The sequence below is a fragment of the Carettochelys insculpta genome, chromosome 4 (assembly GCF_033958435.1).
Source record: "Carettochelys insculpta isolate YL-2023 chromosome 4, ASM3395843v1, whole genome shotgun sequence".
Lineage (NCBI taxonomy): Eukaryota > Metazoa > Chordata > Testudines > Carettochelyidae > Carettochelys > Carettochelys insculpta.
Window position 1 is genome coordinate 54,743,620 of NC_134140.1, and position 25,923 is coordinate 54,769,542.

Here is a 25,923-nt window from a genome sequence, read left to right on the forward strand (position 1 = left end):
CACACAAAAAAATTAAGAAAGATAGGATGAACACAGGCAAAAGAGTCAAGACACTATTTGATGTCATCCACCCTCTTGGCCGCCAAAAAAACTTGTGCCTAGAGCAGCACTCCCCCCATGAAAAACAGTGAATTACAAGAACTGTGTAAGGGCCCTTTTGCTTAAATTTTTTGGAGAGCCCTTAAGTAGCTTTTCTAAGAAACTCTCCAGTGCTGTACCATCAATGTGATATATACCGCTCAGACTGGGGGAGAAATCAGTTACCTCTTCTGCAGCAAAAGGCAGACAAGAAAGTTGTGCCCCCCACCCCACCCCGCTGGCCGTAAAATCAATATGCAACATTTTCCAGGGCTAAAATAATACTGGTGCAAATTGTGTGTTTTTAGGACAAAAAAAGTCAGTAAAGAAAAAAGGACCTTGTTGATGCAATTCTTTCAAAATACAAATACAAAAGTATCAGTTCTCAATTAAAATAGTGCAAGTCAAGGAATATTTTTCCAAAAGCTTCAGACCTTCATAGTATAATACAATAAAATCAGCCCAGGACAGCAGCTTTCGTCTGTGCCCTGCCAATTTCACGAATTGGAGACTAACCAAATGAAGACACTGACATGCAGTAAGGATAAAAATGAAACTGTTGCACTCTTTTCCATTTCCTGTCTAGCAATACTTATCAAAGGCACGCAGCTGCCGTCCTCCTTAACGTGGCAGCATGGACTGCAGATGCTACACGTCACAGCATGCAAAACTCCAACTTAATCCAAGTAAAGATCACATGGATTAAAGGATTAATGATGAGGGTTGCTGCTGTCTGAACACCTTTTGAATATTAAATGAGAACCACAAGTCTGCAGCATGAGGCCAGAATACAGATACTCTGGTATAATAGAAGTTTCAAGTTCTATTGATTTAAACACATGCTCTTGTGTGAGGGGAAAAAATATATATATATCAATGAAGCACATTAGCAGGAACTACTTTCTCAACCCCAGCCACAGAGCAGTCCAAAGGATGTGCAACAGACCTACAGGGTTCGTCTTCACTAAAACGGTACAGTGAGTTAATAGACTGCCAGCCACTCAAGATATGGCACACATTTGTAGAAGCTAGTGTGGATATCTTTCACCCAGGCTAGAAATATTTGTGCCTTTACTCTAAGTTCATCCCTAGCTGCCATATGAAGGAATGTAGCCAAGAAGCTTGGCACACGAATACTTTTGCAGCCATGAAATACACAGAGGGATTAGTGGCATTGACATGGGCCTGAAAAGACATGTTGGCAATTGTCTGGCCTTCTGTTATGAAGGCCTGAAGTTATTCCCTCTGAGCCTATGGCAGCTGCTCGATAAAAGATGAAAGCTTTGAACAGTTGGTTAAAAAAAAACAAAACAAAACAAAACCACATTTTGCCACCAGGCCCTGGTAATTTGGCCTCTGTAATTTGGGGTAGCCAAGGACTAGCTCTTTTATCCTAGAAGGTCCAGTGAGTTCACCTCATCGTCAGATGGCATGAGGAACGACTGATGTTACCTGTATCATTTATTAATGGCCTTGACAACCGGATACAGGGTAGAAGGGAAAAAAGAATAAAACTTCAGGTCTGCATCAGCCTGTTTACACAAAGGCAATGTAGTACCTGTTGCTCCCTGGTTGCAATTTGTCAACAGAAGTTTTGGTGGCTTCTATTGACAGATCGCTGTACTACAGACATAGCCCTAGAGAGGTGACAGATCTGGTCCCCTGAAACCCTCACATCACACACAAGAATATTTAGGGTGCAGAGAACACTGATGAAAATTTCTGATAAGGAGTACACAGGTGATTACAAATCCAGACATGAAGAACTACAGGGACACTATAACAAGGAAACTGTGTGCCTTATATCAGCTGGAGAAGGAGGAAGAGGTAATCAACAGAAGCACTAGCACAGTGGCCAGAAGACCCAGAGAGCAGGTAGACTTGGTTAGCTGGCACTCCCTGCCATTGAAGAAGGCCCACAGACCACAGGAAGGGAAGAGCTCCAGCAAGGAGGGAGAGAGGAAAGTATGCAGACACAGCCCCTCATTAAGTTCACACATAAGCTCTTCCTAAAACAAGGAAGAAAAAGAGCTGTTGATGGTAAAATGTACTTTGCATGGGAATGCTTATTATTGACTTTACCCTTTGTCACAGAAGCAATGCCCTCACATAACTAATGAACATTTCTTGTACTGCCACTGGCTTTGGTGGTCAACAGTTTTATTAAGTCCCATAAATGCAAATAGCACAATATTGACTATGGAGGCAGATTACTTTAACTCAAATAAAAATCAACAAAAAGCAATACAGATACCTACTTCTCTCATTTTGAAAAAGGCCATTCCCGTGAGTAAAGAATCAGATCCTGCCTGATGTTGTGGTCCTATCCTTTCCAGCTCCAACTGCTCTGCGACTTCTTGCAATCCACCCTGAAACAGGAAGGTGCGTTACACAGTCAAACCAGGGATAAACACTACCAAGTCAGGTCTTTCAGTCTTAGTTTGTTCAAACTATCATTTATATATATTTAGCTTAGTGCTTGAATTGTCACAATAGAGATATGAAATCACCACACATTTGGAAAGTCAAACTTTGCATTCAAGCTTTAAGTAATATCTACACAATCAAGCACTGTCAAGTATTAATGACTGCCTTAGAGCTAATAGGCCCAGGCACTCCAGCCAATTAAAGATGAAGGAATTAATTTCCAAACAAGGTAGTTCCTTCAGGTATTACACTGACCAAGCTGGAAGGACTAATGCTGATGCTGAATGACTGGTTCCAGAATTCAAGACACCCTACTTTTCTATAAGGGCTAGAATTTAGACTTTAAAAGCAAACAGTGGTACTTCAAAACATAACGCAATTTAAGATCCAAATTACTACCAATGCATGCACACTAACATGTCTTGAAAGTAATTAACGTTCATTTAAAACAGCATTTTTCTTCTTCACTTACCTGCCAACACCTAAGCTCAGGGTTCTGCGCTTCCCCCATAAAACTTCAAAGCATCTAAAAGCAGTAGAGGGAGTCCAGGAAAATGGTCTACCATTAGGAAATAGTGGAGAACCCTGAACCCAGGTGAAGTTGTAAAATTCAAGAGGGGGGAAAAAAGAACAAAGTGAAAACGCTAATAACAGTTAACACATCTTTAACAATGTTTATTTGGTTGCATTAAGTGCCAGAGAAGTGTAAATGAAACATGTTAGAAGCAAACTGTGCTGTAACCAGGTTGGAGAAGATCCCAGCACACAGTTAAGTGCTTTCTAAATAGATACTGTGCTAGCTGACAAAGTGTATTTTTTAAAGTAAAACATTTTAAGCCACACCTGTGCTAAAAGCACCTTCACACAACAAAAATAGAAAGCAGCCCATGTATAGAAAGGACAGCTTTTAAACACCAAGTACAGCAAATAAATACAGGGCATAAATTTGGGAACTGCTCTACTGAGTATCTAATTGTAGGGCATGGATCATTGGTGGCTATACAGTTTCCTACCTCACAACAATAAAGTATCGCTGAGACTTCAAGCAACTCGTCCCTCCTGTTAATTGCAGCCCTCTGGGGAACCTTTGGCTTCAAGAGGCTTTTTGACCAATTAAAACACACTCCTCTCCTCCCTCACAGCTCCTTTTGAGTATATTTTGGTACAAATTCAACTACCTCAAATTTACAGAGGATAGTAGAATAGACAAGGTAGTGCATACACACAAACCAAATCAAAGAACTGGGAGAAAGAGTCTCTAGGGTTGCAGGCACAAGGGAAAGGTTTGGAATAAATACAAGGTCTACATCCAGGGAGAGGAAACAAACAGCACAATTTTACAGTACACGAGGGGAACTAATCTAGCAGCTATCAACTAAATCTAAGCAAATTTATTTTCATCATCCTTTGCCCTATTCTAGTATTACCATTTTTTTTTTTTTTTTTTTTTTAAATAAAGCTTTATAAACACTACAGGTGAACCGCAAGTGGGAGATTGGGAGGCAAGCTGTCAATTATATGCATCTTATCCTGAGAAATGGTCCACAGAATGAAAATGCCAGAGACTTTCATGGACAAATTAAATAAAAAACCAAAAAAGTGTGATCAAACTATTCCTCCTTACTTCAATTTGTCCATCGGATTAGCAGCATCTGCTACAACTCCCCAAAACAGGTATTCGTGAATTCAGTTCATTCATTTTATTGTCAAGGAAGTGGCGTTGGTGCCACTAGCAGAAGCTGCCTCTCTTCAGATCAATTCAGTTTTAGACAGGTTAGTCCAGGGGTCAACAAGCAGAGTCATATTTTCCAAATTCAGTACAGACCTCAATAATTCAAGTGCCGCAATGCATGTGAATTCAAGAGAGTCCTTAATAAATAACATCAAGCCATACTTTTTTTTGACCCCATTTTAAGAACACCACACACACAATGATTTGTACTGCAATATATGTTTACTGCAGAACTTTCACAAACTTTACATATTCTGTTTTCTCACATTTTACGTGTCTGTTTGTACCAGTCTTCCTGACTTTCACTCCCAAACCCACTTTAATTATGACAATTTTAATTCATGTTAAATTTCAGTTTTCTTTCTTAAAATGCGTGTTGCCCTTCACAGCAGGAAAGCCACACACCTTTTCCTTTGCAAAAGGAAGACTTTATTAGCAACATGATCAAAACACAGATACAGTATCACATCCCACAATTCACTGCACATTCTAATGGGGGAGTTATCCAATGTTTCGAGATCACATTGTTTGTTATTTAGATATGAATTATTCATTGTTGGGCTTTTAAACATCTTCCTGATTATTTTTGATAAATGATTGTTGTTTTGTTTTTCACTTTGCAATTACAGCATCAGGAGCCACAAAGATGTCCTTAAAGAGATGCATGCAGCTCCAGAGCCACAGGTTGCAGACCCCTGGGTTAGTCTGATTTTCCCTAACTGATCCCTGTGAGAAAATATAGTTATGGTATGTGCAAGATTATTACAGTGTACTAGTCTTTAAAAGGATTGTACAACTGGGAGAAAGCCAGTTACCTTCATAACAATTTTTAGAACATTATACTTTGTAGCAAAACAGTGTCTCAGGCATACTGCTTTGGATCACTTCTACCAGCAATAGGCTGAAAATAGGTAGAGGATCAAAATGCTTTTTAGTTTGCAGTACATTTTTTCCTTCTGAAAAATAGGAAATCAAAATAAACTACTTAAAGGCAGGGATGAAACTAGCATAAAGGAAGTTATTTCTATTATTAAAAAGGAAATCTATAAGATTTTAATTCCACTGACCATGTCATTTTAAATAAAGAACAGAGGCAGAACATGCTGAAGTGAAACAATACAAGTCAAAAGACTGAACTTTAATCAAGTTTGATCCAAAACGCAAATTATTAAAATTAAAAAACATCTATGAACCTTAATGCAAACAGATGTTTCCCTGAGTATTTTTTTTAAATTCAAAGGGGAGCTTTACAGTACAAGCTTTATTATCTGGCATCCCCAGGAAGCCAAAGATGCCAGGTAATGAGATGTGCTGGTTATTTGTGCTGGGAGCTAGTCCTGTGGCTGCTGGCGCCAGCCAGGCAACTTGCCCCATAGCATGCTAGTTAACCAAAATGTGCTGGTTATCTGGGTTTTTACTGTAAGAAGCCATTCCCTCGTGGCACCTGAAAGCCAAACACAACAGAATTGTGCTAAGGAATGCGAAATCGATACTGAAACTAGTTTATTTTAAATTGTCCAATATGGGGAAGTGAGCAGTGTAAGACACTGAAAAACTACATTTTAAAAATTATTTCCATGTTAATGTATGTAAGATGTTAATGTGACAGATAAGAAAATATTGGGGGTAAATTAAATATTTTTATAGCATGATAGTGATTTAAGAAGAAGTTAGGTAATAGTGCAAGTTGGAATGTATGCAAAATTCAGATAGTATAAGCCAACACAAATGGCAAAAGTCACACTGACACTATCACAGGGACTTGAGTAGTAGGGAAGATGGGGTACATCTACCCTGTTGAATAGACACATGCAGCTTTCCCCGTAACTGTAGGGAGGATTGCTATCAGAAACATGGCCAAATTAAATACTGGGCCCTCTTAAACTCAGTGATCTCTTTTTCAAGCACATGTCCTGGCTGACTAGACAGTAGCTGAAGATCAGTCTTCTCATCCCTGGATATTGCTAGCTGTGAAACAGCATCCATACAAATTCTATCTTAACTTGAATGTCCAAGGTCTTAAATCTCCACAACTGTTATAAGGGGGAAAAAAGTGTAGAAATATTGTATTCCAAATGCTGCAGGCTGTGTAACAACTGGTCTAGGAAGAGGAAAAACACACACACACACACACACACACACACCAGGGTGAATGCATCCCACTCAGTTGTGGTTACTGTCCAAAGTATTCCCCAAACAGGGTACCTAGAAGTCTGGCACACAAGATAGTTTACGGCTGTTGAAAAGACAGACAGGAGAAAAACTGGATCTCTGGTGACTAATTATGGGATACAGTGCCTCTCTTCACTAGGTCACTTTTTCAAAATCCAGATTAAGGCAGTCCTGATCAAAAAAGATATTTATATAACCTTGAGAACAAAAATTATTTACAAAATTGTCAGTCAAATAACATGCCCATCCTCCCCGAGATACAAATACCCATGAAAAAGGTAAAAACAAATATTTCAGATGCATCGTTTCTTTGAGGCAGACAGGTCAGCAGCTTGGTTCTGTCACACCACAGATGACAGCTCCAAGACAGAGAATCCAAAGGCCAATCATACAAATCTCAGGATACTGATACAGAATGTTAGCTACTTTCTGCAGCTTTCTACGCCCCACTCCATCTCACCCCTATGGTCATTCAGCACCTCCCAGACTAGCTAAGATACTCCTGGGTCCTCCAGTATCTGAACTGCTCACGATCGTTAACATTTTTCCTCAAAAATCTCATCCTGCAAGGAAGTGTTACTATTCCCATTTCACAGACGGGCAACTGCAGCAGAGAGAGACTACCCATCTTGTCTGTGGGTCACACTGGCACCGTGTGTGAAAGTTGAGAACTGAATCTGGGTCCCTCAAGTCCCCAGCTAGTGTGCAAACCACTGAACCATCTTCCTCTTTAGGGAAGAATCTGTATTGCTATTGACTACAGGGTCACAGGTGCACCATGGTCCCTATCTATCCTCAGGAACACAAGGTGGAGAGTAGGAATTGTGCTATATAATATAATTAACAGGAAGTCATTATACTCTTTCTATAGTATTTCTGCTGGAGTCAGGAGACAACTCTCCAAAATGGCTACAACCAGCATTCAGACAATTCTAGAGAGTTTGATCCCCAGGATAGACCATCAGCCCAAAATGTGTCTAAGGAAAACCAAGTGCCTCTAATAAAATAATCAAGAGTCACACAGCACAGTAATTTAATTCACTGCAACATAATAGAAATATAAACAAAAAAAAGCACAAATTCATTTAGGTAACCGTGCATGGAAGCAGTTAACGATTTGGATTCTGAAGACTCATACTAGCGGTTTCCAGTTTGGAACAGGTCCACACATTTGGGAGCACTTCACTGCTGTGGACAGGAATGGAACTATTTCAGCATTGGTATTTAGAGACACTGGACAAACCCTTTCTCAAATCATGTCATAATTAGTCTGCAGTTTAGTTGCAACAACCAGGATTTTGATCACTGAGCTTTTCTACACATCTGAAAAATCTTTACTCTTAAGGATTGTGCAAAGGATCTCTGTGAGCACCATCATTTTCAAAACTATTTCATAACATGCATTATTTTCCAGAGGTTCATACTTCATGAAGCACTGAATGCTTTTACCTCTTGTGCAATTTCAGTTATCTATTTTGCTTGAAAATTTCAGTACAAAGTTCTAATGACAGAAGCTGTTAACTTGTCAATTCCCCACAAGAAGACCATAAAGGGTAGATTACACACTTAGTACTTGGGGCAAAACAAATGTATTAAAATAGCAAAGATTTTGTTTCAGTCCATGAGGGCGCATTACTTTGTTGACTTCTGCAGTTCTTGCTGCCCCCCAACTACTACTTTATTATCTTGGTTCCAGTACAACTCCAGTTTCAACTAGATGTTCCCCACTATACGCTCTCTGCTCAGTTGGTGAAGGTTGTTGCTGGTATGCCAAAATCCTCACCAAATTCTGAGCTAGTTTGCTTTTCCTGATAGAAAAACCATCACGCTCACTCCTAGTCACTTCCAGTGCAGACTGATTTGCACAGGAGATGGTGGAAATTATGTTCTTTACTTCACAGTCACCAGTAAGATCCTCATTAAAAAGGTACATGTCCTTTACCCGCATAGCCTCACAAAATTGATGCTCATTGACATACTCTAAATCATTTGCTCAGCACTCAGAGAAAGTGGCATACCGTCCCAGTATTTAGGAGGTGGCTGCACTATAGTCAGTCCAAGTCCAGTTTCCATGTGCTCTCTTACAGAAAATAGAGTATTCTGCGCCGCCTTCCATCAAAACAGTGAGCCACCTATTACCTCAGATGAGTTGTGCCCCTTTCATTTCAAAACCAGTCCAGATGTGTGGCCTTCTTTGGCAAACATGGCTGTAACAATTCCGGCAGCACATCTTTCACTTTGCTGTCCTTCCCTTCACACATCTGTCTCCATTTCATATTCATTCTCCAGTCCAATCAAATCTTCTCCAAATTTTATGCCTAATAGAACAAGCCAATTAGTAGCCCAACTGGCTTGAATTGAGAGGTAAGTTTTCAACCCAATCTATTTTTCTAGAAATCATGAGTGGACCTTGAGGATATCAGTCATTGCTCAACCTTAGCTTAGCCCACAGGGCCTCTTACCAGTCTGCCCATTTCATCCCATCCTATCAAGAAGTCACCTTTCACTATACCCTACCATAACTGCAGTCCCTCCACAGAGGAATGCAAGAGAGCATCATCAACACCCCACTCAGACAGGCCAAACCCATCAATTCTAACAACCTGAGAAATTAGCAGCAAGATTTAACTTCTGAACATGGGCCTAACATTTGGCAGAATAGATCCATGATGCTGCCAATAAATGGGATTGTTTTTGTTTGTTTTTTTTAAAATGGCTGGGAGCCACAAGAACAAAAAGTGCGTGCTCCTCTCTGCCTCTGCCATTTCATCAGGAACTTCCGAAATATCAGATATGCAAAACTGACTAGACTAATGGTTAACTAAGCAGAGCACGCTTCTGGAATGGGCAGATGCCATACATGCTCTGTTCAGTAGGAAAAAAATGCCATCTTTGAAAAGTCTGTTCTGAATCATACGTCAAATCATTTACCTTGAGATTTTTGCAGCTCTTCATGAGATACTTCACATCATAAATGACGGGGAAAAACAACCGTAGTATCTCAAAGAAGTCCAGCTCCTCTTCAGGTAAATTAGAGTTAGTCAGGATTTTGATTAGATAGCCAAAGTCATAACCACTGCAAATTAATCACATATACAAAACAAAGTCAGGCAGATGATAAAGAAAAGCCTTCTAATCTCCAATGTCAAGTCTCCAAGTTAAATCTAAATTTAAAAACAAAAAGATAGGGAGGCATTATAGATAAATATTTAACCCAAAAAATTTTGGGGATCATGCGACTTTCCAAATATTAACAGTAAAGACACATAGCTGTTCTCACTGCATATGCCAGAGGACAAGTTTCCACCACCATAAAAACTAGAACCCTACTGGAAGTGCCAGGAAGGACGCCAAACAATTGCATGAGCATGAAAACTCTGAGGCAGAATCCCTGTGGAGGCAGCACAATGCGGACATGACTTTGCCACTGCTGGACCTATTCTCACATTGCGTAATGAACAAATATCAACCTGGCTTTTGCTCTAGGCATGCAAAATTTCTGACAAGGTGGTAGAGGATAAAAGTAAATCATTTTTGTCTCTTATTTGCGCTGAGAAGAATGCCACCCTCTCTAGTTAAGGCAACAGAGTTCGCCTTCCTTCAGATTCTGCAACAATACCAGTTTAGCCTCTGCCTTTACATCTTGTCACTGGAAACCCTGGGTACAGCAGTTAGATAATTCACTTCCCTATGAACTACAAGTTCAATATGTTAGAGGATACTATGTTATATACCTATTTTACACATAGTCAACAAGGGAATTTTCTAAACTAAATTCATATAAATAAAATGCATGTTGTTTGGGTTCTAGGCCAACATGTACAGCTACTCCTCAAGAAGGAAGTCAGAACGCAAATTCTAGTGGATTAGTACACCACAGAAAGGGTCCCAATCTTGACTGAGGATTATGGAGGCTAACCCCAAACCCCTAAATACAAAAAGCAAACAAGATGCAAGTTGGCTAGGCAGGACTGCTTGTTCATCCCACACTACTGAACAAGGCTCTGATCCTGCACAGTATTCCTGGATGCCTACACCTGCATGGAGCCGGGATGCAGAGCTGCGGCCTTAATTTGCATTATTCATTTCTATCTTAATTTTTTTAAATCCCAGTGCAGCTGCAGTTATGCTTTAATAGGATTTTGCGCCATTCTATTCGTATCTTACCAATCATCTTTATTTTCTTGCTGTTATATCACCTAAAGGAAGAAAGACTAGAAAATCCTAAACAGCAAGACGGGACAAACAGCAGGTAATTTCTTAAAATTCCCTGATACAGGTCAGGCAAAATTACATCTGACTATGGTTCTTGCCATGAGATTTTCCATAGTGTACTAGAATTTCTAATAGTTTAAAGAATTCAGATTCCTACTGCCACAGTGGTCCTTTTGAGGCTGTTTTCCAACAGTTACAGCAGAAGTGGATTCCTTTGCTTTGTGGCTTTAAAAGCAAGTTTCAACGGAGAGCAATAGCATACAACTTGCAACTAAATATAAGATCATAAAAGCAGATTCTTTTGCTTGAACTAGCAAAATAAAGTATTCAAAAAAAAATCTTAACCTGGAAAATGACAGCAAGAACTGAAGCCTGAAAATACTCTGGCATCAGAGAAAAACTGGCTCCTGTGGAGACTGCAAGTAGCAGGCAGGAATTCATTGAAATAATGCTACAGTTAAATCTGATTTCTTCCTAGCCACCTCCAACTGAGGCAGCACCAAAACTCTGCTCTTAAATACAGATAACCAGTTACTACACACTTCAATATCCATGCTTTTGTTTTTCCAACAGGCACCCATCCACTTGCTTCACGAAGTCATCTATAGAACCAAAACACTACAAAATCCGATACTCTTCTGCTATTTTAGCGTGTAAGTAGCAGAAACACTACAAGAAGAGTAAAACAAAGAGGGACTGATTTTGTACTGAGTAGGACCAAATTATCAGGCTTGTAATTTACAATGTTCATAGATCCTAAGGCCAGAAGGGACCATTACATGCTGAACATCTCATCTGATCTCTTGTATAAGACAGGCCATAGAACTTCCCAAAATAAATGAAGTTTGTGACAGGAGACAAAATGTTTCTTTAAAGTATGCCTGTGGTTTTTAGTGATGCAGTTTGATCCAGGATCCTCACAAGGGAAAGCATACATAAAACAGTGGAATGCTCAAAAATGTGGATTCCCCCTCACTTTACATGGGTATTTAATCAGACATCTGCTTTTGGACAAGAAGAACAGCCTACTTTGGTCAGTTCACCTGTCACTCTTCGTTAGACAGTCCATAAATCTGAAGTATTTTACACACACAATCCAAAACATGGCTATGACAACATCACAGCTTCAAGCCTTCATAAACAATTCCTTTATTTTACACCAAGCTCCACCACTTACAGAAGAGAATCATCATTCCAGATCAAGCCTGTGGTTAGCATAGCTAGGCAATCCATATCAGACAGTGGCCAGGTGAAGGACACAGTAGAAGAAGGGACAAAAAAGTCCCTAATGAGCAATTATGCAATTACTTGCCCATTAAAAAAGTTTCTTTGCAATATCCAGCAGTTAGTGGTTTGTGTCCTGAAACAAGGGCTTTCACTCCTTGTATTTTTATCTAGCTAACAAAACTGTTCAAAGTAGTGCTGCCCACTAGACACAGTCCCTGAGGTTTTAGGAGAACACATGCACAAAACATTATGTTCAAGGAGCACAGTTAGCTGCAGGCAACTTCATGGGAACCAAGTTGCTGAAAAGATCAGAAGAGCCCATATTTTTGTCTCTTTTGCCATTATCTAGAGGGATTTAAAAAAAAAAAAACAAAAACGTTGAATAACCAACTAACTGTGAGTTAAATGCTTCACTCAAGCAACCAATAGACTTTATGAGAAATACCAAAACCTAGAGAGGCTGGAACAACTTTAGCCATTTTTAAGAATAGTAGGTTCTATTTCTGAATACGAAAATGGCAGCCTAATTGACAGTTTAATTGATTTTCTTAGGAAAACTGAGTGACCCCCAACAAGAATTGCAAAGCTTGGAATATCTGGACTCCCCAAGAATCCTCTCATTATACAAGACTCAAAGGAATTCAAACATATTTTCCTTACCCTGTACAACAGACGTGCATTGAAGCTATGGATTTAAGAGTATGGATTTAACATCAGCGTGTACAACTGTTAAGAGGCACTGTGCAAATGCCCTGTGGCAACTCACCTATCCTCAAAATTACCATTCAAGCTGTTCTGTGGTTTAACTGGAAATGCTGTGTTGCAATTTTCATTCTGAGCACTCAGCTCCTTCCAACTACAAGGGTGATGGGAAAGCTGCAGTATATACAGACTGATTGCCATGGGACAGCATCCCCATAGTGGTGGCTGTGTGAGCTGGCTGCATAAGAGCTTTTTAGCGCTTATGTAGGGATGCCAGCGAAGCTGTCAGTAATCCATAGACAGCTTCTTGAATAGTTTTTCTTCAAGCTTATTAAAAACTTTGAAACAAAGTAATGTAAAAATTCCAAAAATACTGGACTATACAGGGGTAACAGTAATAATTAATTACACATGAAACAGTGTCAAATGCACACACAGTCAGAAAATTCTGCTATGTTAGGGATTTACTTGGAACTACATTAAGTACAAAACGTATACATAAATAAGTCAGTAGCAGCCCTTTAAAATGACTCATTTAGTTTGGAAGACCAGCTACACACCACCACCGAAAATACCGGTGGTCAACAGAAAACACTGGTTGTCCACTGCAACAGGGAAGCAGGTCCCACCTTTGCTCTGTTGAACTCTAAGATATCTTTGAAAAAAATCAATTTACAAAATAGCGAATATCAAAGAATCAAAGACTCAGAGCTAGAATTAAGATACTGACTCTTAGAGCATGATCTTGAGAGGTACTAATTACTTCAATGAGAATTGTAAGTGATCAACATCTGAAAAGGACACTAAGGAATGATACTACAGCAAACATTTTCACATCTGGGATGTAAATATGCCAGTTAATGGAGAGCAGCTGGGGAGGCATATGCAGGGCTCAAGAGAGGCAAAGTGGTGGGGTCCCTGAACGTGACCAGGAACAGTAACAGCACTGGGACCAGGAAGAAGCCGTCAACGCTGGGACGGGGGTAATGCCAGAGGTGCTGGGACTGGGAAGCAGCTGGCAGTGCCAGGGCCAGGCTAATGCTGGCTGGGGTGCAGGGGAATGCTGGCAGCTCCAGGAAGCCAGCTGGAACTGGGGAACTCTGGCAGTGACAGAGCTGGGGGAGAAGTGGCAGGTGTGTGCTGGTTACACGAGAGTTCCGGCTGAATGAATACCAGACACAAGACCGTTTACTCCAGTAAACTTGGAGAGAACACTCCAGCCCGCATGTACACACACACACACACGCTATGCCTTTGGATGGGCTCTCAAAGAGAATACTTCCTTCCACTGACAATTAGGAACCACTGCGGGGTTGAGGGGTGGGGGATGAGTGGAGGGAATATCAAGCAAAAACCTGTTTACAAACGTCTATTATCCAGGAAGTAAATACTTTGGAATTAAAAGACTACTGTGTGACCTGGTAAGCATGGTAGCAAATTTTATTGTCTTAACTGTTCAATACTTCTAACCAATTGTTTTGTTAATTTAATTGTTCCATACTTCTAACCAACATAGCTCTATCATTTCAGTTTTGCTGTAGACCAGACCAAAAGATTGAGCCAAAAGTAGATTTGCACTATGTTCACTACAAACCTAATTTAATCAGGAGGTTCTCTAAAACACAGATGTCCTCAATCCTGTCGCAACACTCATTCAGGGTTTTATGTCATTTACAAGACATTTTAAAAAAAAAAAAAAGTCACATTGATAGTAGTCTCACAGTTAATGGAAAAATATGTCGCAAACAGATACGGAGACAATTTAATTGTAAGCAGGTCTCCTGATTAGTTTTAGCTGTAATTTCAGATGTAATCAAACATTAAGCATCCAATGAAAAAAAAAAAAAAAAAATCAAGAGTCTCCTAAATAGCTCCTTCTTGGTATTTTAGGAAGCCTTTCCTCACTGTTTCTGCAGATTTTGAGATCTCTATTAGGACTTCTACATTAAATGCCAAAAGGCTGATAAATGTTAACAAAAAAGTTTTATTGATACCTGTGCGTGTCCAAAATAACACACAAATACAGGTGGAAACTCATCTGGCAGCATATATAATCCAGCATTTTAGTTAGCTGGATGACCACTTACCATGGGTGTGGCCAATTGTCTGTGGTCCCATAAAGTTGTTCACAGCCACCAGTCCTGGCTCTAAGTGTTCTGTGCTGTTATTTAATTGTAATTTACCCCTAAATGTCTTCTAAGAGCCCAGTAAGCCGTGAAATTGTTGGTAATGTGCAAGACAATATCGGTCTCGCAAATTCTCTTGTTTGGCACCAGTCAAGTACAGAGGAGAGAGTTTCAACCTGTATTTAAATTGCCTGCTATCTACATATCCTTCACCCTCCACCCCCCCGCCCGTGGGCACAAATTACACATTATTCCTTCCTTTAACTTCAAGCTCAGTATTATCAATAGATTCAATGTCAAAATGTCTCTCTCTTTTCTACACACATTTGCACTGTTAGTGCTTTTGCCTCTATTCTCTATTGTTGGAAGTTTTATTCTCCATTTTTTGGAAAATCATGGACTAAAATACTGAAGAGGTTTCTTTCAATTGAAAACAAAGCATTAGTGTTTTAGGATGAACAAAGATTCTCCCTATTTTATTAAAACCTGTACTAACCGTCATTTGTTTGTTACCACTGTGGATGGTAAACAAAGTAGGATTGTAAAACAACTATTTATGCTGTTGATTGTTTTTAAGAAGCTTTTATTCCTTTTTTTAGGGCCAACATTTAAGTACACAAGTTGAGCGCATTAGACAGCAGTGAGTATTTAAATTCAATGTTAGCTACAGAGCAAAATTAGGTTTAGTTCTTGAACAACAAAGAGACCACTTAACTCCTCCTATTGAGGCTTTTTTTAGATACTTTGAGAAGCTTAGTATTTATATTTCCATTCTGTCATGGAAATTGTCGTTGCATAATGGAATCAAGACATCTGAAATTTGCTCATTGTTGCTGCTATAGATATGATTTCAAGCTTTTCATTCTAAAACTTAATGACCTGCAGATGCACACAGTGGCATCTAGCGTTGATATTCCACGTGGATGCTAAGTCTCTGATCATATCTACATTTCATTGTTAAGTCACCCTATGTTTTGTAGATTTACAGCCATCTAGTGGCTGATGTCCACACTACTCTGTCATCAGTACATACCTCCATCCAGAAAGCTTCCATGAACTGAAGGGGGTGGGGGAGGTGTTGAAAAACCACACCTCTTAGCTTTGCACAGCTCATCACCACCAGGAGCCCAGCTGCCTCCCCGATTTCTCCTCTCCCTGATTCAAGCTGGAAGTAGGGAGGGGGCAAACCACCACCCAATGTTTCTTACCTCCAGTGGGAAAAGCAGCAGCCAGGTCCAGTTAGCTGCTGGGTGACAGCCTGGCCTGGAGTGGTGACCTGGCAGCAGACTGGCTGGGGAGTCAGATTTCTTACAATTTCACAGCTCAGCGGAGCCGTAAAATTGGCAAGATAGTCATCAACACGCATAAGGAATGCAGAGTCTACGCAGACAATGCATTGCCCTAGCTACCCAAACATGAACACTATGCCTTTTCTGGAGGGGAAATAATTATGTTGGTGTAGTACAGCACTTAACACTGCCACAAGATTGCAGTGTACACACTGGCAACAGTGAAGTGAACATAAGCTGTCTTATGTCTATCTAACTTGCAGAGGTTGGAAAAGTACCCCAAAAGTTACTTCAGTAACTTTATCCACTTATGGATACTTGAGTATCTTGAGTACTTGAGTTTAAATGTGATGCGTGTATGCGTGCTCATTTTCCTCAAGCAGTTTTCCAGAAGTAACTTGTACTTAAGCACATTCCCCACCCTACCTCCCGCAGCTACACTTTGACTCAAGTAACTTTTGGGGTACTTTCCCCACCTCTGCTAATTCAATTTAAAATTGCATGATTAACTTTAAACATGTTTAACACATTAATTATCTTCTCAATTTTAAAAATACTTGTTCACACTGGAGAAGACATTTTCAGTACTACTTGCGCACCTGTTGCATAAAAAGAAAAGAAACTGCCATCTGTTGAATCAGAAGGAATCTTGAGATCTTTCTTCCACCTCTGAACTTCAATTTCCCTATCTATAAAAAGGGATTAATACTACTTCTCCAAAAGACCCCTTAAAAATCTACCAGAAAAGTGCTGGCTATACTTAGGTATCAGATATTTTAAGTGATCATTATGGCAAATTTCTAAAATGCAGCATCAATCTGAACACATGCAAGAAGTTCTAAGCTGATTCTCAAGAACATCCATCAATTTTTAACTTGTCATCTTCAGCTTCAAATGCATTAAACCAAACTCATTGCTCTGTTCAAGTTTTACACAGACTACTGCCAAACAGAAGACAAGTGAACACAAGTCAGCTATAGTTATTTAACCACAGCCTCCCAAACAGACATCATCCCCACAATTCTGTAATTACACTTTCTCCATCACACCAGATGCATGCTGCAAAACTTCCACCACAGCAGCTACTTCCATTTCAAATTATTTTATTTGGGATTTATTGTTAGATGGACATTTTGCTTAGTAGTGGGATCTAATGCTTCATACATTAACTAGCATTTCAGTCCATCAGCTTAAAATGCTCCTTAATACTTCTCTGTATCTCAAGTACAACCCCTATGGGACCCTGGCATTCCAATAGAATACTTACACTTAAAAGATTACAACTTTACAACTTGTATGCTACGTTTAAGGTTAGTTTGCTGACTGTAAATGCAATCTAGACGGTATCTTAAGCTAAAAAAAGTTCTTCCCCCGCCCACCTCTGGCCACTGTAAAAAGAGAGACACCTCTTTCCTTCTATCCACATCCTCTAACACCTATATACTCATTTCTATCTCATCACAGGAGAGCAGAATTTGAAACGTGACGACAGTCACTTCCTAATTAAACAGAACAAAACAAAATTCAGTCACAGGTCTCTTTATTTGATTGACAAAGCAGACAGATATGCTTCCAACTCATTAGCTGTATCTACACAGCCCCTCCCTTTTGGAAGGGGCATGCAAATGAGCGAGACTGGAGATGCAAATAAGACACATGATTTAAATATCTTGCATCTCATTTGCACATTACCATGTGATCTGGCTTCCAGAAGAGCCATTTCCTGATGTCAAAGCTGCCATGTAGACAGGGTTCCTTCGAAAGGAAACCCCTCTTCTTACTATTTTGTTTCAGAAAGAAGAGTGCTTTCGAAAGAGGGTGTGGGGTGTTCCTTTCAAAGGCTGCTTTGGCTTCCGGAAGCCAGATCTAAGGGAATATGCAAATGAGGCACAAGATATTTAAATCCAGATATTTAATTCTGATCTCACTCATTTGCTATTCAGAAATAACAAGTCCCCAAGATGAGTGCCCAAGTCTTAAGAACTTTCTTCCACAAGACAGTGCAAAGCATGTGTACAGCAAGAAGTGTTTATATAAACTTTGAGTGCTAAGCATGGCAAAAGGGGAGGAGCCCTCTTAAAATCAACCTTCCTAAATACACACTCCTCAGCCTATTCACATCTTTAGCTTGACATTAAAAACACCAAAAAGACTTTGATTGCGGCAACTGAATTAATGACTGTCATCCTAAAATATTCAAAATATTAATGCATAAAGATGCTATTCTTTTAGAGAAGTCACGTGCTCTCAGCTAAAAGCAGAAAGGCTGCTACTTTCTTTTTAACGTGTTTAAATGAGTTGAGAGTGATCCACTTAAGAACACCTTCCAAAATGATGTGAAAATTTAGTGTTTTGCACATTTAATACAACATGTTTTTCCTACAGGCATTACTAAAAGTCTTCAGGGATGTATCGAGGTGTGTTTTCCCTCCTACCCATCTACCACCCAATGACGGTATGCAACTACTGTCAGTTTTCCAATTACTTAACATGGAGAATTATGTCTCTGCTTTCTCCCTTAACCTGTGAAACTGTCAAAATGAAACAGAATGATATGATGCTCCCTTTCTGTAAGTCTGATCCTGAAAAAGTTTTGCATTGTTGCAAGACACAGATCAGTAAGCTTCTAAATAAACTGTTATAAATTTGGAACCCCTGAGCCAAAGAGAAAGAATTAACAAAAGCTTTTTAAATTGTCTCACCATACCCTGAAGTAATTCAGTGGTAGGTGCAGAGCTTAAAATGCAAAAGCCAAATCATTCTGAACTCTGGCATCAGAATAGCACTAAGAAATGGCTAATTCAAATATAATTTTATATGCAGCATTTACCTATGAAAGGAAAGCCATTTGACTCCTTCACACAGCACCACTCCTGATGTCATAAGAAGTTCTGCAAAATACTGAGTCTCAATTCCTTCCTCCTCATGCTTTTTAAACTGGATACCAGATGTTGTTAATAGTTCTATGGAATCCTGGGCATACATGTCCTCCCTAGGACGAGACACATAAGTAACAATATTCAGATCCACACAAAGACAAAAGCTTCAATAAAATACAGCAAAGAATGCTGTGTATAGTTGGAACACTTAGGCCATCACTTCAATAAGTGTTAAACATAAGCTTAGATACTAAGACATAATATATACATGTTTCATCTGAACAATCCGAGAACCATGTGTTAAAATTGGTAATTAAAAAAAAAACCCACGAACAACTCTTTTACACTGTATTGACTAAGCAATTTTAACACTATTCAGAAACCCATTATAAGTAAAAGTCAAGTATGTTGAAAGGAAAAACAGAAAAGAAACAAAACTAAACTCTCTAATCAACACAGGACTATTTTCTTATATGTATCATAGATATTTAGGAGAAGACTGAATGCTCAGACAACATTACAGTCTCTTCCTTCACATAACCAAAACTACCTTCCCTAATGTCATAAGAATGGATTTCAAACAAAATATATTATTCCCTCGAATACTTTAATCCTCAAGGAAATAACCAGTTCAGATAAATCCTAACTATATAGGACATCATTTCCCCTTGCAAAATTTCAGTGATCTATAACTAGACACTCAACAAATAAGAAAAGAGACTCTGGATACACTGATTTTTGAGAAACTGAAATGGATACAGAGTGAAGATTTTGGAGGAAAAATTCTTCTCCCCCTTCTCCCTGGTCTGAAGTTTCAAGTCTTGACTTTTTTCACTCCTATCAATCAGTACAATAACGGGGATTAAAAGAAAATCTAAAATAACTTCTAGTTTGTAGCACAAATGGCACACCGTAAGAGAAGGGAATACTATTGTTGCAAATATTATGTATTTCAGAGAGCACCCATAAAACTTTCTATATTTAGCTGATCCTACCACCCATCATTGTGGTAACTAACAGCCACACAGATCTTTATATAGTTAATATTCCACTGCCATACAAATCCACCAACAGGACAGCAAAGGAGAGGTGCAAATCCTTAATTGTAGCCGAAGCCAACAACATTCTTTTAGTTATTAATTCCTGGGGCCTAATGAAGCCAATAGTGTTTCCTGTTCAGTTAACCAAAGGCATTTTGGTCTCTGTGTAACCAGGAGCATGGCTTTGTTCTTTCACTAGCTTGTTTTTGAAAGATTTGCTCTCCATTGCTTAGGTAACAATCAATATTCTAGCCACTGCTGATATCAAGGTTAGAATCTCCTCAATTTATTTCTTAATTTCATACTCCTCTTCTCACATGCCTCTCTCTAACTCTGTAAATTACTTTGCTGCACCCAGAATGAATGACACTAAAGCCAAGTATAGCTGTGTTGCATGTAGTGTTATTTGTGTTACATTTCAAGATGCCTTTCTAAGCAATTTCACTTCTCTCACCTTCATGAAAAATTATTGTTCCCACACCCCATGTGCCTCTAACCCACATCCATACCTGGAATCTATTCCTTCCTATATGCAAAGATCCTTTGGCCAACCTTTTGTATGCAAGAGCTGGGGTGCCTCTTCTGCAAGGCTCTATCATGTGTCTAATCTCTTCCTCTACCACAGAATTTAGTTCTCCCCCTTTCCCACTGATACATTAACTATAATCCCTACTACTTCACCTTTCACTGGAAAAAAGTTTCCTTCCAGTACGTAACCCCTGTAATACCTCTCTACAGTTCTTCCTTTTATTCCAAGTAATCTACTCAAAAAGATTTGAAAGGGAGAATCTAGCTATTGTGTTTGTTTCTTCCTGCAAACGTGTAACAGCTGCATATGTTTAGGGAGCTCATGTTACTTTTGCTTCCATGTCAGGAGCTGTACTCCCTGTATGCTATGTGCTTGTGTGGCCACTCAGGAGAGATTCAAAGCCAGCCATGTGATTAGCAGAGCAGCCACAGATAAGTTTTTGTTTCTACTGGTGTGTGTATTTGAACATGCCTCACAGCACTCCACGCCTGCCCCCCCCCCCCACAGATGGAAAAATTTAGGGTTTCTACACTAAGCATCATAATGTTCCTCTACACTTAAGGATAACTAACTTCACTCACAGTAAACTAAGCCTGTAAACATCATAAGATAGAAAATGATCGTCCCTGTTTTACAAATAAAGAAACACTAAACAAAGTTTAAATGATTTGGCTCTGGTTACATGATGTCTGTATTTAGGATTAGAATCTGGGCAATTCCAACCTTTGTGCTTCAGTCACAAGTACATTTTTCCCCCATTCTGCAAAATTTTAGTACACACACTGGGACATGAAAACAGCATGTTTCTCTCTTTAAAGAGGACATCTTCACAAAAAAAATTGTTTTAGCATTTAAGCATTTAGCATAAAGCATTTTTTTAGTTTAAGCAACCAGTTCAGAAAAATAAAATCTGCATTTTAGAACAGAGCAGAAAGTTGTTTTTCACCTCCAGATCTAGTATATACCTGATTGCTAGCCAAGTGAGCAATAATAAAAACATGAATGCTTGTGTATACATACACACAGTCTCCAAAGGTTTAAGCTATACATACAGTCATCAGTCAATAGTACCCTGTGGCTCTCAAACTAGTGTTCCTTTATACACTTCAAGACAGGACTTGCTTAAACTGCCAATAAAAGTGTTAATTAGTATGTGGACTACTCTTAGGCTACATCTACACTATGAGATAAATTTGAATTTAAGGCACTAAGCTCAATTGTACCAAGTGACTGTCTTCACTGTAAATCCCATTAGCTCAATTTAGGGAGCACTAATATTGATATCATATCATTGGAACCAGGTGTGCATAGCATCAAGTTGGAAGGAAGGCTAGTGGGAAAGTGCCATATCTTTGAATAGAATTCAGTAGACTCCAGAGACTGACTGGCACTGCTGCACCTGGCTCCCTGAAACTCACAGGAGCTGGGAAACCAACCAGCAGCCCTGGTCAGTTTCCCAGCTCCTGCAAGTGGCGGGGAGCTGGGAAACTCGGAGAGCTGCTGCACCCAGCTCCCCTGAGTCAGATGCAGCAGCTCAGGTCACTGTCGTGGATTCCCCAAGCTGCAGGGATTGGGGAACTGGGCAGCAGGGAGAGCGCTACCAGCGGTGGAAGTGCAGCAGAGTCTAGCAGGGAGGGGTGGGCACAGAACGCAGGCCTGAAGGAACTGTGGAATAAGTTCCCACAATGCACTGCTGTAACAGTCGATGTTTGGCCACTCTAGTATGGCAGCACTAACTCAAGTTTGTGTGGACTTTGGGGAAAGTGAAGACACTCAAATTCGATTTTATAACTCTGGGTTTTATAAGTTCAGTTTTATCTGGTAGTGTTGACGTAGCCTCAGGTGCTAAGAGTGGACAGCTCCAATTCAGACCTTCTGATCATTAGCCAGCATTGTCTATGCCATATTTGTTCTGTAGATAGACTTAAGTGTTCCACGTTTTCAGTTCACTTATACGAGTGCTTGTCAAAAAGCCAATGTCAATGAGCATGAAATTAATATTCAGAATTTTATTAATAAAATCCAAAAGTTTCCTTCTAAACTGTATTTTTAAAAAAAAAAAAAATGCCTGTTTTCTTTTGACTGACCAAGTTTGTGCTGAAAGTTAGAGATCTTGTTATACACCCCATGCAACTTCTTTTAACTTCATTTGTGTTGACTTCTCCCTCAATGCTCTTTAAAAATGAATCCTTGTCTGGTTTCCTCTCAGCTTAATCATTTTGCGATTACATGTCGCTACAAACCAAGAAATATTCCTTTCATAGCGTATTTCACATTATCAAAACCCCCAGAAATTAGACAAATCTAGAAGCAAAGAATTTAGAGAGAACTATTTTAGTTAGTCTATAATCTTTCATATGAATTTTTTGCACTAACTCATCAAGGGACTCAGTTCACTCAAATCGGCTCTAAACATAACATGACTGACCCTTAAGTGACAAACTAGTGTGTATATATTTTATATGTAAAAAAAATGCAAGAATGTGGAACTAATATGCAAAGAAAGCCTAAGTCCATTTGCCTGATTAAATGTACACAAAGCTGAAACTCATTCTCTAAACAGAAATAAAAACATCAATCCTTCGAAATTTTAAAGACTGTCTAAGTAGTAATTATATAAAGCCTCAAAGTAATTATAAAATACTAGTAATTATACATAAAAAGCCTCAAAATAAAAACCCGGCATTAACAAGATTTTACCACTTACGTTAAATTAAATTTAAAATTAAATTGCCAAGTTGAAGTTCCTGGAGGGTATTCTCCTTGCTCATTCATAAACGTCAGTCCTAACTGAATTATCTTTAGCAAGTCTACGTTACATCGCAGCAGTTGATATTGATAGTCAGCATTGCTCCTGAATTCTCCAATAGGCCTTGCAACTACACCTGGAAACTCTGTGTCCTGTAGAAATAAATAAATAAAATTTACAGCTTCAACAAAAGAGAGACAGTTTCTCCATCCTATATATGCTAACTATAAATATTTGAATGGTATCATTCTGAACGCAACTTTATAACTCAGAGGATATGGTATATAGCTATAATCTTTACAAAAACAAGTTGCTTAACATTACTATCACCACAACAGACTATCAACAACCATAATTCAGACTTTTATTGTTCTCAATGGATTCTGGATCCAGCCTCTAGGGAAAAAAAAAAAAAACACCAAACAAACTAATTTTATATCACTGAGAAAATTTGTATGCAGTGTTGTTGTAACTGTGTTGGTCCCAATGTATGAGAAAGATGAGGTAATATCTTTTATTGGACCAGCTTCCATTGCCAACCGAGACAAGTTTATTCATCACTGTCCATCTATTTAAAAATATTATCTCACCTACTGAGAAAACATGACAAGACTGTGTAGTACACTACACAGGGATGTGTTACAGACATACCATGGCAACATAATTATACTTCCGTATAACTTGACGGATTTTCTTCATTTCTTCATCCAGGTTACAAGCCCAAACTTCACAAATTCTTTGGCTGTGATCTACCGTAGCTGCTGGCATAGTGTGTGTGTGGGGGGGGGGGGTTAGATACCAGGCATCAAAGATTTATACTTGATTGATGGTCAATTTCATAAAATAGGTTTCAGATGTTTACCTAAAATAGAAAGAACATGAATAGAAATTTTTGATTCCCAATTAGTTGGAAAAAAGCACTTTTTAAGCTTCACAACAAAATCCAACAGGTTGCCTGAAACTCAACTTGAAATAAAACCGGCACTGAAAGCTTATGAACATGGTATTATTTAATAGTTACATTAGTGATTTGGAAAAAAGTATGGAAAGTGTGCTTATAAAGTTTTCAGATCCCACCAAGTTGGGACAGATTGCATGCACTTTGTTTGGAATGTTAATCCTGTCCTCCAACCTTGACAAATCAGAGAAATGGACTGACTTCAAAAAGAAATACAGTAAAACTGAAAGATACCTTATTTAAGAAGGAGAGAAAAAAAATCAAACGCATGAATACAAACTAGGGAACAACTAGTTAGGCAGTGGAGCTGCTGACTAGAATATGGGAGCGTAATGGATCACAAAGTAAAGGGAGCCAACAATATGGTACATTTGCTAAAAAAGCTGTATCATTCTTGGGTGTATTAACATGTGCATCATATGTAAGACATGGGACTTACAGTTCTGCTCTACTTGATGGTGGTGAGGCTCAAATGACGTCCTTTGTACAATTTTTGAAGGCACACTTTAGGAATGATTTAGACAAACAGAAAAGAGTCCAAAGGAAAGCAACACACGATAACAGATTTAGAAAACCTGACTCATGAGAAATTGGTAAAATAATTTGGGTCTGTTTAAGCTTGAAGAAAAAAAAAAGAAAAAGAAAACTGCAGAGGACAGAGGGACCTTACAACAGTCTTCAAATATGTTAAGAACTGTTAAACATAGCATGATGTCTACCAACAGTAAAACAAACAAACAAACAAAAACAAAACAAAGCAAGAACGAACAGACAATCTGGAGCAAGAAAGATGTAGGTTAGACATTAGGGGGAAATTTCCAAGTATACCCATAGTCTGGACCAGGCTTCCAAGAGGGTTTGCAGAAACCTCATTTACTGCAGGTTTTTAAGAAAGCTTTGATTCTGCCGCTGCACGAGGGGTTCGACTCGAGTTCTTAAGATCCCTTTCCCTCCTATAGTTCTAGGACTCCAAAACAGAACACCCTACTTAAAAACAGACACACTTTTTTTTAGTTGTTCGTTTACCTGCTGTGGCCAATTTGCACAAAGCCAGGGATGAGCGGTACCGTATTAGACGAGAACGCTATGAGCCCCAAAATAAAATGCCTCCAGCAAGGACACCCCCAGTGCTCACTGCTGGAAGAACTTGGGCTAGAGTTGTTTTAGGACCGCATGCCAACTATCGGCGTGCAATGCACTAACCCTCACCCCATCAGCGTCAGACCCCGCACGGCACGGACCCTGGTAGGCTTTAACGATATATACACCCATTCCCACGGTCCTGCGGAGACACAACCTACAACTCCGGACGTGTCCGCCCTAGGAGCGGCTGGACCAGGGGCTTTGGGTGACACCGTCCCGCCCTTCTCCAGGCTAGCTACCGCACGGCGGCAGCCAAGGCTGCAGCGCCCGAGCAGAGACCGCCCCGGCCCCACAAGTGGGACGTGAAGACGGAGAGCGGGGGAGAGCCCCCAGACCCCGAAACGGTCCCACCCGGAAGGCAGGCCCCGCCCCATCTCACCTACTCCGGCCTCGCACGGGCCGGGGGGCGGGTCTGGCTGGGACCCAGCGGAGGAGGCGGCAGCGGCCCCAGGACGCCCCGGAACAGCGAGTCGCACCGAAAAGCGCAGAACCTGCCGCCCCCACCGCACAAAGCCATTACATCATCGCAGCGCGCCGCGCCCTGACCTTTCAACTCGCCGACCCCTGACCCCGGGAGGGCGCTAACGGAGCCAATCGCGCTCCGAGTTCCGGGGCACGTCAGGCCGGCCCCGCGTCCCAGCGTCTGCCCAGCGGTGA

At 39.9% G+C, this 25,923-nt stretch overlaps 1 protein-coding gene across 3 annotated transcripts in view; it reads right to left on the bottom strand.

Annotated features, from left to right (window-relative positions):
* CNOT7 (CCR4-NOT transcription complex subunit 7) overlaps positions 1–25,796 on the bottom strand; it is a 29,357-nt gene extending 3,561 nt beyond the window's left edge. Inside the window, exons 1-7 of one of the 3 annotated variants that reach the window (XR_012645370.1) lie at positions 25,646–25,796; positions 23,817–24,027; positions 23,124–23,317; positions 18,799–18,960; positions 9,341–9,485; positions 2,978–3,090; positions 2,337–2,447 (exon numbers count right to left, since the gene is read on the bottom strand). Coding sequence is in view for 2 of the 3 variants with exons in the window: in XM_074992845.1 (XP_074848946.1) it covers positions 2,337–2,447; positions 9,341–9,485; positions 18,799–18,960; positions 23,124–23,317; positions 23,817–23,933 (729 nt within the window). In the remaining variant the exon portion in view is untranslated. The remainder of the gene's footprint in view (positions 1–2,336; positions 2,448–2,977; positions 3,091–9,340; positions 9,486–18,798; positions 18,961–23,123; positions 23,318–23,816; positions 24,028–25,645) is intronic. The other 2 variants (XM_074992845.1, XM_074992846.1) reach the window with 2 other exon arrangements.
* Positions 25,797–25,923: the final 127 nt, after the last annotated feature.